This window comes from Plecotus auritus (genome assembly GCF_963455305.1).
Source record: "Plecotus auritus genome assembly, chromosome: 7".
Lineage (NCBI taxonomy): Eukaryota > Metazoa > Chordata > Mammalia > Chiroptera > Vespertilionidae > Plecotus > Plecotus auritus.
Window position 1 is genome coordinate 168014808 of NC_137774.1, and position 16643 is coordinate 168031450.

At 43.7% G+C, this 16643-nt stretch overlaps 1 protein-coding gene across 7 annotated transcripts in view; it reads right to left on the minus strand.

The window, feature by feature from the left end:
- Positions 1 to 16643, minus strand: part of NNT (nicotinamide nucleotide transhydrogenase) — a 79484-nt gene that overhangs the window by 13750 nt on the left and 49091 nt on the right. For all 7 annotated transcript variants that reach the window (XM_080680743.1, XM_080680742.1, XM_080680744.1 and 4 more), the window contains exons 18-19: positions 10639 to 10798; positions 8732 to 8813 (exon numbers count right to left, since the gene is read on the minus strand). In XM_080680743.1, the coding sequence (XP_080536869.1) occupies positions 8732 to 8813; positions 10639 to 10798 (242 nt within the window). The remainder of the gene's footprint in view (positions 1 to 8731; positions 8814 to 10638; positions 10799 to 16643) is intronic.

Genomic DNA, 16643 nt, shown 5'->3' on the forward strand with positions numbered 1-16643 from the left:
AAAGAGGACCACACCAAGACACAACATAATTAAAATGCCAAGAGCAAAAGACAAAGAGAGAATATTAAAAGCAGCAAGAGAAAAACAGTTAATTACCTACAAGGGAGCACCCATACGACTGTCAGCTGATTTCTCAACAGAAACTATGCAGGCCAGAAATATTCAAAGTGATGAATAGCAAGAACCTACAACCAAGATTACTCTACACAGCAAAGCTATCATTCAGAATTGAAGGTCAGATAAAGAGCTTCACAGATAAGAAAAAGCTAAAGGAGTTCATCACCACCAAACCAGTATTATATGAAATGCTGAAAGGTATTCTTGAAGAAGGAGGAGGAGGAGGAGGAGGAGGAGGAGGAGGAGGAGGAGGAGGAGGAGGAGGAGGAGGAGGAGGAGGAGGAGGAGGAGGAGGAGGAGGAGGAGGAGGAGGAGGAGGAGAAGAAGAAGAAGAAGAAGAAGAAGAAGAAGAAGAAGAAGAAGAAGAAGAAGAAGGTGGTAAAGGTAAAAATTATGAAAAACAAATACATATCTATCAACAAGTGAATCTAAAAATCAAGTGAATAAAAAAATCTGATGAACAGAATAAACTGGTGAATATAATAGAATCAGAGGCATAGAAAGGGAGTGGACTGACAATTCTCGGGGGGGGAAGGGGAGTGGGGGGTGCGGGAAGAGACTGGACAAAAATCGTACACCTATGGATGAGGACAGTGGCGGGGAGGTAAGGGCAGAGGGTGGGGTGGGAACCAGGTGGAGGGGAGATATGGGGGGAAAAAAAAGGAACAATTGTAATCTGAACAATAAAAATTTATTAAATTTTTTATAAAAATCGGGCTGTAGTTCCCCTTTGAGGTCATAATGAGTCCCTGGGGTGTGCTACACACGAAGGACCTTTGATTGTATGTTTGCATGTGCAATACACCATCCTGGGAAGGGTCCATTGAAGTAATAAAAAGATCTGTTACTACTTTCAATATTTTTTACTAATTGTGCATTTTACCTGTGAAAAATAAGATGAGATCTGAAAAAGGCAGGTTTCTTTGATTTATTACATTCTGATCAGAATTTCTGATTGACAGTTACAGGTCACTTAGTCAAAGCGCAAGAACAGCTATTTTGTAGTAAATGTAGTTTAGAAGAAAACTTTATAAAATGTCAAGCAGGGGAAATAGGACATAAATTAATCCTTACTGATAAAAAGGCGGAGACCAGCTGGGTGGGGTTAGCCCATCCATTTGAGGAGGAATCTGGTAACGAGTGGAAAACCTTCCTGACAAGGCAGACCGTGTCCACACAAACTGATTAATGAGAGAAGCTACAGAATCAACTTTCTGGCCAAGCTTCTTAGGCAAAGGATAGACACCCAGCTTTCTAAAATTGTGAAAGTCCTTCCGACCAGCCGTGGTCCAGACGAACTCACTCATACAATTCCAAATGAAAAGAAAATGTTCGTTTAATTTCCTAGCGCTTTCCAACAGCTAGAACGAGAGAACATTATGTACCTTTCTTTTCATTTTTTGAAGGCAAATAAGGACTGAGCTGCTACTCTGATCTGAAATCTGGTGTTCATCCATGGCCTGCCTTTTTTCAGGAAGAAAATGACGAATTTGTTAAAGAGCTTACAATTAGGTCCCAGGGGCTCCATTTTTCCAGGACAGAATAATACAACCTGTTCTATGACAGATGAGGATGTTTGACAAAGGGCGGCGGTCACATTTCCCATGGGCACAAGTGGCCTGTGCCACAGAGGCCACCCAAAGAATGAGAAGTCTTCCAAACAGGGTACAATCGGGTGATCTCGTGCAAACATCTTGTGACCATGTCACAACACGACCTTGTCCACGTGAAGGAGATTACTACAGATTGGGCCCACATATGGCTCTTCCATCACTGAACCAAATCCAGCTACCAGACCCAGAAGAGAAACAGAAGGACTATGAAACAGTTTTATTTCAAAACAGCCAATTAGGCTATAAAGAATGACATCAGAGACAATATTAAACATCTGCTTTGCCACTGATGTTCTAGAATACTATATTCTGACATAGTGCAGAGATTTAGTAGGAACTGTACCTAATTTCATCTTTCTGTCAGAAGCACTAATGATGCTGCTGAGTGGCTCTTGAAGTGCAATGCTAGTGAGCAGCCCAAGACACACACTATATGCAAGATACGGAAGAATTTGGACCTGAAATGAGAAGAGGACTTTTGTTTATTTATGTTTACTTGAACCTTATTGAAGAGAAACAGCTCAGAGAGTTTCTTCTCACTAATACTAGGACTAAGAACCCAAAGTCACCCCCGATGGTCAGAGGCCCTGGCTTCATCAGCTGTGAGTTTTTCCCTCAGACCATAAGAGTTTCCAAGGGATGAGTCTAGAATGCACGGCTTTGCAAAACACCGAAGTCACAGGCTTTTAACACAGCCATCTGTGCTTTCCTCCACACCAACATGCAGGGGACAGTATGAAGCCAAAGGAAGTCTGGTCAACAGTCAGAACCTGCGAGAACAGGCCACGTCCTAGGAGCACAACAGACCCCTTTGATCTGAGAGGTTCTTGGCAACTCTGCACGTAGGCTGAACTCAGATGTGAATGAAGGCACAGACTTGCTTTGGTTTGATTCCCAGTCAGGGCACGTGCCCAGGTTTCGGGCTCGATCCCCAGTAGGCGGCATGCAGAAGGCAGTCAATCCATGATTTTCTCTCATCATAGATGTTTCTCTCTCTCTCTCCCTCTCCCTTCCTCTCTGAAATCAATAAAAACATATTTTTTAAAGAAAATTAAGCAGTGGTTAATTATTTTTTAAAAATTACAACTCTTCCTACGAATTATTCATTGGCAACACTATCTCTGCTTTATAATGAAAAGCCTACCGTAGCAATGCAAAGGCTGGGAAATAGCAAGAAGACATGTCTGTGCTCTTGTAAGATTTTTCATAAAAAGCTTGCAGAAATCAAGCATGAGTTAGGCGAGCTCAAAGGTGTTCCGGGCAACTGGGAAGTGACAACCCTGTGGCCAGTAAAGAAAGGTTAAGTCAGTGGGCTTTCCCAATGTTCCGCACAAGCCCTGTCCTGAGACGCCTCAGGCCTCCTCGCTGCACCTCAGCTCCCGGTGAGCGTGTTCTGACTACAGCCCAGGAGGGAGACGGCAGTATCTCTGTATCCATCACGGGCCATGAAGTCATACAGACGGGCTGGGTGACAGATGAAATTTTTCTTGGCACCACTTGGGCATCACTCACTGATGACTGTCATATGTCCACACTGGCCCGTTTCCATGAGGGCTGTGTGCAAGTATGTCACCACATCTGGATGCTGGGCGTGAGGGGGTCCTGCAGCTCAGAGCTCCTAAGCCAGCAGCCCGCAGCTGTGCTCCAGGAGCCCTTGGGAGCGCCCGGTGATGAAAGGACTGAGGTACCGCGACTGCAAATACAGGTTTCTCCCTTTATTTTTTTTTAATATATATTTTATTGATTTTTTACAGAGAGGAAGGAAGAGGGATAGAGAGTTAGAAACATTGATGAGAGAGAAACATCGATCAGTTGCCTCCTGCACACTCCCTCCTGGGTATGTGCCCGCAACCAAGGTACATGCCCCTGACCGAATCGAACCTGGGACCCTTGAGTCCGCAGGCCAACGCTCTATCCACTGAGCCAAACCGGTTAGAGCAGGTTTCTCCCTTTAAAGGGTGAGGTACCCACGGCAGCAGCCTCCTGTTCAGACAGACGTCCGCCTCCGTAAAAGGAAGCCAGCATCTACGGATTTGCAGTCCTAACCTTGTAAAGAAAACGTGCCCACGCCTTGCCACGCTAGCAGTCAGAAGCTGTGCGATGCAGCAGCTTGCCTAGGACCAAACCAGAGAGGGTCGGACCTGCATTGCCACCATGTGCCCACCATCCAGATATCATTGCTGACATGTACACTTAAGGAACTGTTTGACATTGAAACGGGGACTCAGAACTGTTGGACATGGAAATTGGGACTCGAACATTTTTTGTTATTATATGTTTATTTCTAGTCTGCAGAGGCAAGATTTTTTAAAGGAAAGAAAAGGGGAAAAAATAGATACAGAAGCAAAGAAGCATTGAACAGACTGTCAAACTACAGCGGGAAGGCAGGGGAAGTTTTGGGGGTGGGGGGGCTGTAAGAGATCAACCGAAGGACTTGTACACATGCATATAAGCATAACCAATGGATACAAGACACTGGGGGAGGGGGGACAGGTAAAGGCATGTACTGGGGGGAAGGGGAGGCTAGGGGGAGGTCAATGGGGGAAAAAAAAGAGACATATATACTACTATTTGTAATACTTCAAACAATTAAAAAAATAAATAAATTAAATTAAATTAAAAAAAAAAAAAAGAAAACGTGCCTGTCTCCTGTGAAAAGACGATGACACCCGAGACAGAGTCAACAAAGTTCCTATGATTCCCTTCAAACAAATAAGAAATCTTCACACGGAAGCAAGAAAGGAAAAGGATGATAATCCACTGTCACTGTGTTAGCAACACTCGTTCTCTTCCGTTTAAAGCAAACGCAAGATTTGCATAACTTGTTACAAAGCCAGTGTTGAAAATTCAACCTACTACAGTAAAAGTAAAAAAAAAAAAAAAAAAAAAAACTGTAACACACTAACATATAATTATATATCTCAAGTCAAATAATCACTTTTCCCAAGAAGTGTGACAGATGTCATCCATAAAACAGTTTCTATTATGTCCGCGTGGACAAAAATGCAAATTTGAATGAGGTCAGAAACTAACATCCCATTTGTCTTCTCCCTTTTTCTCTTTTTTTTTCAATATTTTTTATTGATTTCAGAGAGGAAGGGAGAGGGAGAGAGAGATAGAAACATCAATGATGAGAGAAAATCATTGATGGCTGCCTCCTGCACGCCCCCCACTGGGGACCAAGCCCGCAACCCAGGCATGTGCCCCTGACTGGAATCGAACCCAGGACCCTTCAGTCCGCAGGCTGACCCTCTATCCACCAAGCCAAACCCGCCAGGGCTCCCTTTTCCTTACCGAGCATTTTTTTCCTTTCTCTTATTCATTTCCTTTCACATCCTGCCTTCCGTCCAGCTGCCCTGCAGTCGTTGATGCTCACCAGCTCTGCGCCCACCCCTCTAACACTGGGCTGAGTTCCCAGGACGGCTGGCCACCATAGGCTGGTCAGTGGGCAAGCAGAGAACAACATGAAATGAACCATGCCCTCCCCTAAAGATAACGGAGGCATGGAAGCCACCTTCCTGTTTCCCTGTTAATAATTATCCAGCAGAGAACAACATGAAATGAACCATGCCCTCCCCTAAGGATAACGGAGGCATGGAAGCCACCTTCCTGTTTTATTAGATTTGCCACTCGTCTCCTAAACATCTACACGGTGACAGCAGGCGTTATACTACATTCAACTTTCACATGCGGACTGAATACAGAGAAACACTTCCTTTTAGGAAAATGATTAAAGATTCTGTAACACATCCTTTCCACTGGTAGGTCTGCAAACGCTTTCCGGGGCGACTGTGACCACAAAGCAGCAGAGTTTTGTACCCTGTGTGAATGTAGGAGTGAGTTACCGAAATGAGACTTCTTATAACAACAGTTCGACCAGTCGCTAGTACGTGCACTGACCACCAGGGGGCAGATGCTCAACACAGGAGCTGCCCCCTGGGGGTCAGTGCGCTCCCACAGGGGGAGCACCGCTCAGCCAGAAGCTGTGCTCACGGCTGGTGAGTGCAGCTGTGGTGGCGGGAGCATCTCCTGACGCCACGGCAGCGCTACCAAGCAGCAGCGGCAGGCGCAGCAGGCTGAGATGAGTGTGAGCGGCGTGGCGCCAGGCCCCGGCTCGGGCTCCTCCCTGGCCGCCTGCTGCTTGGCGCATTGTTACATCCCCCAAGGGGTCCCGGATTGTGAGAGGGCACAGGTCAGGCCGAGGGCCCCCCCCACCCCCCGCCCTGTGTACGAATCCGTGCACCGGGCCTCTAGTGTGAAAATAAAGAAACAACGTCAATGACTTTTCTCATCGTCAATCTGCAATTCACCTAAGACGATCCTACATGTGGGAACCACTACATCCCAGGAATGCTGGTCCTAACACAAAGTAGTATTTTAACTCTTCACATTTTAAAAAAACACAGACTTTAGATTGCCGGAAAGTAGAGATAGGAGGAAGGAGTGAGAGAAGAAAGGATGGGGAGAAAGAGAGAAAGACTATGCAGCCGACGCTCAAACATCCTATATAATAAAGAACTAATATGCAAATGTTTGTTACGCTGTGACGCGTAATGACCAATCAGCAGGAGGGCGGAGCAGCGAGCTACAAGCGGCAACGAGCTACTCGTGCAGATTCATGCGCAGGGCCACTAGTTTTAGATAACCCTCTGGTTTAACCACCTGAGGCTCTTTTACCACTGTTAACAGCTGCGACATTCAGGCGAAAACCCGGACTCCGCACACAGTCCGGCAGGAGCCTTGCCCAGCTCTAGGCACGCTCTTGGGCCTGTTTTCTTATCATCTGCCCCAGACAAAAGTGAAAGACTGGCATCTGCAAGGGACTTTCATTAACAGACATTAATGGTTTTGTCAACAGACATCCACATCCTAGTGAACAAGCTAATTTTCCTTAATCATAGCGTTATCTCCTCTCTCAGGTCAATGCAACTGCTAGAGAGCGGCTTCCCGGGGACACGGCATTTCTCTTCCTCCCCAAGACATACAGGGCCCTGCACAACCTCCTCACAGCCCAGTTCCAGACTACGAAGCCAGGGTGTGCAGGGCAGACACGAAGGGCTGCGAGGGTCATCCCTTACCTCCCCACTGTTCCATCCCTCACACCCTCCATCCAGGGCCATGGGAAAGATTTAGAAATGCAGTGCTCCGCTCGCCACCCCTTGCTGGCCTCCCAGGAGCAGAGGCCTCTGCCCAAACGGCAAGTGGCCGCAGCAGTGGTTGCTCTAATGCGTATTTTAGAGCGTGGGTGGATTGTAACAAGGAAATCCCAGCAGTCTTTTCCACCCTGAGGGGGTGAGCTACCTGAGTCCACCGTTAACCAGCCCGCGGGTTCCCACCGGGTGGGCCTCTTCCCTGGCCTCTCCTTTCAGACGTGTTTGGTCAAGCAAGGTCACCTGGATGTGACTTTGCCTGACCTCCTTCCCCAAATCCAACCAGAGAGATGGGACTTCTGGTTTTCCCTGTTAATAATTATCCTGGAATCCCATATAATAAAATTTCCCTTTGTCACCTGAACCTATATTTAGGTTCGATGCTATTAGACCAGGGGTGGGCAAACTTTTTGACTCGAGGGCCACAATGGGTTCTTAAACTGGACCGGAGGGCCGGAACAAAAGCATGGATGGAGTGTTTGTGTGAACTAATATAAATTCAAAGTAAAGGAGAGGAGGGGAGAGCAAGAGAACCGGATAGAACAGCCGGATCCGGCCCGCGGGCCGTAGCTTGCCCACGGCTGTATTAGACAGAAACAGCAAAAACTAGGTAGTCAGACTAAGGTGAGAACAGGGGGGTTTGCAACTTAATTTCTTTCCCTGAGATTACATGGGCAAAACTCCACTTTAAGAAACAGTCGTGTCTAACCGCTGTGCTCTACACATTGAAAAAAATTTTTTTTTTACTTTTTAAAAAATGTTTACATCAATTTCTCAGGCGAAGCCCATCAAGCGGCCACCGTTCTGGAAGGGTGCAGATCCAGAACATTCCATTTCCACAGAAAGGTCTACTGCACAGTGTTGGCCTAGACCAGGGAGGGGGAATCTTCTTCTGCCAGGGGCTATCTGGATATTTATAACATCATCCTCGGGCCACACAGAATTATCAACTTAAATATTAGCCTGCTGCCCTAGCTGGTTTGCCTCAGCAGATAGAGCATTGGCCTGCGGACTGAAAGGCCCCGGTTCGATTCCAGTCAAGGGCATGTGCCCAGGTTGCAGGCTCCTTCTGGGCCTGGACCCTGGTCCGGGGGAGTGCGGGAGGCAACCAATCGATGTGTTTCTCTCGCATCGATATTTCTCTCTATCTCTCCCTCTCTCCCTCTCTCTTCCACTCTATGAAAATCAATGGGAAAATATCCTCAGATAAGGATTACAAATAATAATAATAATAAAATATATTTTTTTTTAAATTTAGCCTACTACGTTTGGTCAAATATTTAATGAACTCACCCCTAATGCCTTCACAGGGCCAGGCCAAATGCTTTCACGGGCCTTATACACGCACATGCTGGCCGTTCCCCACCCCTGGTGTAGACTTTGACCTGCTCAACTCGGGCCTCAGGAATGGTGTCTGAGCCCATCGCTGGACCAATGCTTCTGTTCCTACCATTCAAACCCATGGGTAGAGAGTCTGGACCCTCTGGGGGTCACCCTTGTAGTTCATTATGGAGGAGTTTCTCTGAGCATGTGGAGCAGCAGAAACGGGGGGTGGCTGTTCAAGCATCAACTTACAGCTACGGCAAGTGTCCCCGCCACATAAAGTGAATGGTGAAATCGGCCAAACCACAAAGAGGGTTGTCTCCAGGTGGTGGGACTATGATCACTTTTTGCTTCTTCCTACTTACTAGTACTAGTATATGTTTTTTCCTGATTTTATTCAATAAGCACACATTCCTTTCTTATTGAATAGAAACTGCATGCCAGATTACAACAGAAAGGAAACAGTCATCTACAAAGAAGCCATCAGCGTTGCTTGCGCACACACCGCGAGCCGAGCGCAGGACGCACCTGACTTTCTTGCCCTGCTCCGTGAGCATCTTCACCAGGTCGGCGATGGGGTACTGCGCTTTGGCCGCACACAGTCCGTAGCCTGCGGGGAACGCCAAGAACACGGGAGAATGCGGTTTTATTTTGAAATTCTGAAATTCCTCTCTGGATGGAAACATTTTTATGCCAAAAAAAAAAAGCAATCCATGAATAGGACTAAAAATGAAACCAAACTTCTGATATGGAATTTTTTAAATACTGGCCTAAATTTCAAATTCAAATTCTAATGGTCCCTCCTCAGTCTTATGCAGGTCTGATACTGCTGGGCACGCCCTCGCAGCACACCATTCACATGTCGTGTTCCCTCTGTCTCTCTCTCTTTGTCTCTGTGTGTCTGTCAGTTCCTCACATCTTTCCACCTTCCCACTCCAGCATCGCTTCCCAACAGGTGACACCAAGCCCACTGTGAGGGAGATGATTCTTTCTGCGGGCATGTCCCAGGCATTCTAGCAAATGCAATGCACCTGCTCCCACACAGAGCAGACAGCAGCCGCCCATGTCTCCCATGTCTGCAGAAAGTGATAGTGGCCCAGGTGAGAAGGCTTGTACCTGAACATCCAATTATGCTAATGTTTACTTATATCTTGGTATAGAACCAACAAACTACCCACATGTCAAATCAACAGATTTTCTTTACAGAAAATGCCTATGATATAACACGACAGAGTTAAAATCTTAATCTGAAAACAGTATGTTGCCTGTAATACCACAGCATTATCTTCATAGTGAAGAAGAACTAAACTCAACTTCAGAAAAGAAAGAAACTGCCCAGCCAGTGTGGCTCAATACCTGAGCATCGACTCATGAACCAGGAGGTCACGGTTCAATTCCTGGTCAGGGCACATGCCCGGGTTGCAGACTCGATCCCCAGTAGGAGCATGCAGGAGGCAGCTGACCAATGATTCTCTCTCATCACTGATGTTTCTATCTCTCTCTCCCTCTCCCTTCCTCTCTGAAATCAATAAAAACATATTTTTTAAAAAAGAAACTGAGGCCTGAAGAGAACAAATGGCTTGGTCAATGTCATGTCGACTGTCAAAAGCAAGATTAAACCAAAATGAAATGCAATGACTCCCAGACCAAGCTCTTTCTACTAGGCAACGTAACCTCACCTTGGTGGAAACCACAGGAATCACAATGATTTTTTAAATATTTGCTTTTAAAAAGAAAGAGATTAACATTTACTGAGCAAGTTTAAGAGTGAGCTACTTTCATATATTATATCTAACTTAATCCTGACAACAGGCCCAAAAATTATCAATAAGAAATAAACAACTAAGACTTGAAAATGATTCAACATTTGTACAGAATCACTGGAAGGCATGGCTAGAACCATGTCATCAATTTATAGAATCTCTATGTGATCTCCAAAATATTAACACAAGCTGAAAATTCTCAATATCTTTCACTATATAGCAAAAGGGTTGCTTCTAAGTTCCCATTATGTTTTCAAAAACAAACAAGTGCCGATTGGATGTTTTCCTATTATAAGAAACTAGAGGCCCGTTGCACAAAGAGATTCGTGCAATAAGCCTTCCTTCCCTTGGCTTCCAGCACTGGTTTTCCTCCAGCACCCAGGACCCAGGCCTTCGCTCAGCCGGAGTCTGCCATCTTCGTCTTCGCAGCAGCCAGAGTGCCGCTCCTGTAGATCCCTTCGCCCCCCCGCCCTCCCTCTCATAGCAGGTGTCCTGCCCCGCCCGGCCACTCTGCACCTGGAGCAGCTGGGCGGCCACCATCTTTGTCCTTCTAATTTGCATATGCCCTCCTGATTGGCTGGTGGGTGTAGCAGAGTGATGGTCAATTTGCATGTTTCTCTTTTATTAGTGTAGATTGTTAATGTAATCAATGACAATGCCTTTTTTTTATACCTGGAGTAATAATAATGGTATTAGCTTCTCGAATCATGTCGATGGCATTCTCCAGATTGATTTCTGTATGTGTGCCAGAAATTTCCATGGGTTTTCCACCAGCTGTTGAAGTGGTACCATAGCCTCCAAGAATCACATTCGCCAGGGAGCGATTCATTGCCTAGAAAGCAAAATTATCCGCTGTGAGAGTTTAATCCACATGACTTTTGGAAAATGATCTGAATATATGATATTCAGAAATATTCAATAAAGAGGTATACTTGATCAACTAAAACATTTTAACCACATAATTTGATGTAGCTTCTGAAAATTATTTCAAAAGTGTAAATGAAGATATCTGGGAAACCACATCCTTTTTTCTATAAAATCAAGGACACACGAATATATTTTCAGTAAGAGAGTCAAGTTTGTTAAGGCATTTCAAGGAAAGTCACCGGTAACATTAAGAAATTAATGAAAAATTCAGACCTGGTTACTATCACCTCACATGGATCAAGCAAAATGTACCTCCACATTCACATGTATTTCACATGAGTACAAGGAAGGCACAGGAATATGAAATTTTACAAGGTGACCCGAGCTCTCAGGTGAGTTCCACTGCCAGCTGCGAGCTGTCCAGAAGCAAGCCGGAGGGAAGGGGCAGGGATGCCTCTCATTTAGAACTCTGCTGCCCTCTGCCGTCCAGAAAGATAAATGTAGACGTTGATAGGGTCTGACTTTCCAAATCAGCTCTGTGAAGCTATAGTAGAAGTGACTGGACTCATCACTAGACTCCTAAAATATTTCATTTCCGAAAAGATAGATGAGTGAGCTTATACACTTTTTTAGTAAAACAGACACCCACCCGTTTAACCAGAAAAAAATTATCTTGGAGGGAAAAAAACAGTAGGAAGGCACTTCTAGTTGCTCCTTTACAATCACCCATTCAAACACCACCACGGAAACGTGCCGATAACTGATCGGGTTCTGAAAACAGTTCAGGTATGGCCTTCTCAAGGTGAGGCGGTGGAAGAAGCATGAAAAGACAAGAAGCCAGATGTTCTGAGGGATCAACTACATCTTAAGACTTCAAATCCCTGTACGTGATCAAAGCAGTCATTCCACATAATCACAACAGAATTTCTCACTTCAAAAAAAACTCCCCCAAAATTACTAAACCCTATTTTAAGGGTTGTAATAAACATATCATTGAGCCACTTATAAGCTATATGAGTATTAATCTATTACTTTTTTTCAAAAAGACACATGATTATTTAAAAGCAAAAAGCACCTAGAGATTTGACAAATAACACATCAGAGAGAAGCACATGACCTCCCATCCAAGGACAGCCCTCTGGCTGCCACCTTCGGGGGACAGGCCAGTGAACTGCTGAGGGGACAGAGAAGAAGGGGCAGAGGAGGTGGGCAGAGAGCCACACTTGACAAAGGGCAACATGCCAACAACCTAACTTGCAAGATGATAGATCAAAATGTCATCATTTTTCAAACTGTTCTTTTGACCTAAGTTCACTGATGAGTACAACATTCACATTTTACAGAGCCCAAAGTCTAGTAAACTTGTCTAAGATTATCCTATATAATAAAAGCCTAATATGCTATGTGTCCCGTCATCCATTCAACCAATCAAAGCGTAATATGCTAATGATATGCTAAGGCCGCTCAACTGCATCACTATGACGTGCACTGACCACCAGGGGGCAGACACTCTGACCAGTAGGTTAGCTTGCTGTTGGGGTTCAGCCAATCGGGACTGAGTGACACGGGTCTGACATGATCTGGAGCCCTCCTGCGGCCCCTCCCCAGCTGGCCAACCTCCTGCATCCCTCCCTGGCCCCCATCTTTCCCTGTGAGGTCCCTAAGCCTGGACTGCACCCTCTCGCAATTCAGGACCCCTTGGGGAATGTCAGAGAGCTGGTTTCAGCCCAACCCGGCAGGCCAGGCCAAGGGGCCCCACTGGTGCATGAATTCATGCACTGGGCTTCTAGTAACGTATAAAATAAAGCCCAGAATGTTTTTATGTATATTATTAATAGATAAGAAGGGCAGAGAAATATTAAAGTAATGCTTTTATGTTCATAGTCCCCATCTGACATGAAGTTTTAAATGCAGAACACCACCTCCTCTACTTAAATCCAAGGTTTAATGAAAATCTACATAGTCATACCCAAGACTTCCCAAACATTCAATATTTATTGATTTTGATCAATTCTATCTAGTTTTAAATTACAGGATTCTGAAAATTAATGACCAAAAATAGTTTCCACCAAATTTTTGCCCTTAAAAACTGACTCAAAGACCTATTTCAGATATTGAGATATGTCTATCATAGATAACTTTTTGTTGTTGTTCTTAATCCTCACCCAAGGAAAATTTTCCATTGATTTTTAGAGAGAGTGGAGGGGAGAGGGAGAGACAGAAACAGCTATGTGAGAGAGATACATTGATAGGTTGCCTCCTGCACACACCCTGACCAGGGCCAGGGAACCTGCAACCAAGGTGCGTGCCCTTGACCAGAATCAAACCAGGGACCCTTCAGTCCAAGGGCCGACACTCTATCCACTGAGCCAAACCAGCTAGGGCCATAGATAACTTAAAAAAAAAAGTCAAACATACAAAAAGACTCCATCCCCTGCATCACACAGTCCTGTGAAGGGACTGAGGACAGAGGGACATGACGTGGAGAAAGATGTAGATGATAGAACCCTTTCATCTTAGAGTAGATCTTAGATGTAGATGATAGAACCCTTTCATCGAACCCAACATTGCATTTGGACTTAGAAGGAACCATTTTTCATTTCCTATAAAACTGAGTGGAGGAGAAGAAAAGAATATCTGAGGACACTTAATTAATGTGTACCCACTTCGGATGGCATCTTAGGGAGGAAAACAGGGAACCACACAGTAGTTTAACAATCAAAGTCTACTTGTTAAACACGTATCCACAATTATATCACCATTAAGCTAATTCCATGTGGTCTCTTAAAAATGAAATTATTTTTCATCTCTGAACGTACCATTGCAACATCATATTTTCAACAAATGTTTAGGGTTTAGGGCTTTGTTTTGTTTTGTTTTTTCTCTTTTTGGCTTGCTTAAGTGATTAATGAGACTATCCTGTGACCACTGACCCCAGATTGAAGAGCTCCCAGCTCCGAGACAAAGCATTTGCAACCCTGTCCAAGACTGTGCCTTTTAAGTTATTAAGCCCTATAATGAAAATTGTATGCTACATTAAAGGGATCCTTAATTCATGTAATTCTAAGCAAAATGTAAGAAGAAAACTCTGAAAACAAAGGTCATGAAATGGACCAAACCAAAGCAATAATAACATATATACCATTGACTAGCATCTCTCATTTCGATGCTTTGTAGGTGCTGATTAATTGGTTGCAAAGCAAAAAAGAAACTTTTTTTAGTTTGGCTTTGATCCACTTAATTCTGTTATATTTTCATTTGGGGGAAAAAGCAGCAAAATGCAAAAATCAAAAAATTTGGCCTGAAAATGCTGTTCCATTTTCCAAGTAAACGGACTATAAAATCATAAAGAGGTTAATGTCTAACGACATCTGGATATAAAGCACAGCGTTCATTTGCACTGGTGTTTGGGACACTGTGGACATTTTTCAGTTTTTATAATACTGGGTGTTGTGTAACCACGACATTAGGCTCAGAAGACACCCAAAAGGATTCTTTGTCAGAACGAAATCCAATTTCAGGGGTTGTTAATTAGCCACTCCGGGTGCATTCCATTCCCTCTCGCATAACAAAAGCATGCTGGTCTGGTTTGGACTCGCCCATCTCCTTCAATAAATAATAAAACAGCGAAGATAAACATGCGGTAATAATACTAGATATCAATATTTGATAGTATATCTGCTACTACAGCCTATCCGGAGAGGATTTTAAAATATGAAAAGAGCTAACAAATAAAATATTCATCTAATAGTTATTTAACAATGATTGTATTTATGTGAATGTGCCAGGTGCATGTGAAAAGACTATAAACACCAAAGCGAATAATACATGATCTCTTAAAATACCTTCCTTGTAAAAGGAGAACAGAATTTCCTACCTCCAGAGTTCGCGTGGGGAGTAAGTGAGCTAATATTTGTACAGCACCCAGCGCCGCGCCAGCAACATCGCACTCTGCCTAACGACCAGCAGATACATCCTTTTTATTAGTATTATGAACCGCTCTGAGATGTCAGTAAGCACCAACCACGAAGAAACAATTGCTTATCATGAACAAGCACAGGCTAAGAATTCTTGAAGATGGAGGTGAAAAGTCAGGAACCAGGAAAATGTAGAAGTGAAGACCATTTCTGTCTTCAAAACTGAAAACTACAGCAGCCTTGCTTTTGTCGTCTGTGTTGTAATAAGACAGAGGAGCAGAGGGTTTAGTAAAACACCCGCTCTACCCGTCAACCCGCCGGGAGAACTTGCAACGTGTCCTCTGTGGAGACCCCTTTATCGATATCAACAGCCACCTTGACCAAGTGATTGCACGTAAAGACAATAACCAACGATGGGCGAGGAGAATGCACTGCAGGAAGAAAAGGTAAAAGCAACTAATAATATGGACTTGGGTATGATATAATACCATCTTAGCAGACACCAAAAACTGCTAGAAAACCGTGTCATAGAATGCATTTAAACATATGCATGTGAAAAGACTATAATTAGAATATTAAATGTGGACAGTTAGGTGGTAATGGGATGATAGATTATTTTATTTTCTTATTCATCCTTTCCTATTTTCTGCCAAATTTCCCACAATAAATGCCTTTTATTTTTATATCTGAATAATTTTTAAGATGAAAACTTCAGCCGTCCTTGAGCCCAAATGACTACAGTTTGCTATTACAGAGCATCAATCTGACGCAGTGTGATACTTGTGGTCACAGACAGCTATAAGAATAGCTTGTTAACCTTATACACAGCACAGGAATAACAAATATCTGCAGTACACTGGCAGTGAACGGCATGCCTGAGGCAGAGGAAATAGAAAGAACGTAAAAAAAAGAAAACAGAATAAATAGAGAAAACAGATCAAGAAAAAGGAAATAGAAAAAATTAAGAAAAAGATGCTATAATACATAAGTAGACATAGAAAAGAGGACTTTCAACTCCTGCCTCTTCTTACCTTATTCTAGTTACTGTTATAGGACTGCTACTATCAAAGCTACTGCAGTTACTCTAACCAAAAATAATAAGAAAATAAATGAAGAAAGAAAGGAAATGGAGAGGGAATAAAAGAGGCACAGACAGACAAAACTGGGCAAATAGTGCTGATACTTTTAAGAACCTGAAGAAAACCCTGTAAGAAGAAAAGGAGAAAGGCAAGAAGGTACCCATGAAGGTATCCAAGATCTAGGTACAAGTCCTCTGTCCTCTGCCCCTACCAGAATGCCACGAGCTGTGTTAAAATGCAAGCCTCTCATTTAATTTTAAAATCAGTGCTTTGACCAACCACAGGTATTAGTGAAAATCTGCTGCCCCCTGCTGGTCATTTAAATTCACCAAATGAAGCAAAGCCAAACTAAGGGTTAAAGGTTCATTTTTAGAGAAAATTATTTCTAATATAACTGAATGTTTTCTTCTTCATAAACATTTGGGTTTTTAAAAACAAAACAAAACTCCAAAGCCTGGTATTTTTCAAATAGGAAACACAGAACCTCCCAATTTCCAAAATTTCCTCAACAACTAGACTCTAGTTCCTAGAGGGATTTAATTTTATTTTTTTTAAATATATTTTATTGATTTTTTACAGAGAGGAAGGGAGAGGGATAGAGAGTCAGAAACGTCGACCAGCTGCCTCTTGCACACTCCCTACTGGGGATGTGCCTGCAACCAAGGTACATGCCCTTGACCGGAATCAAACCTGGGACCTTTCAGTCCACAGGCCAATGCTCTATCCACTGAGCCAAACCAGTTAGGGCTAGAGGGATTTAATTTTAAAAGCTCTAACTTGGTTTTAAACTTGGGCTATCAAATCCTTTGTTTTA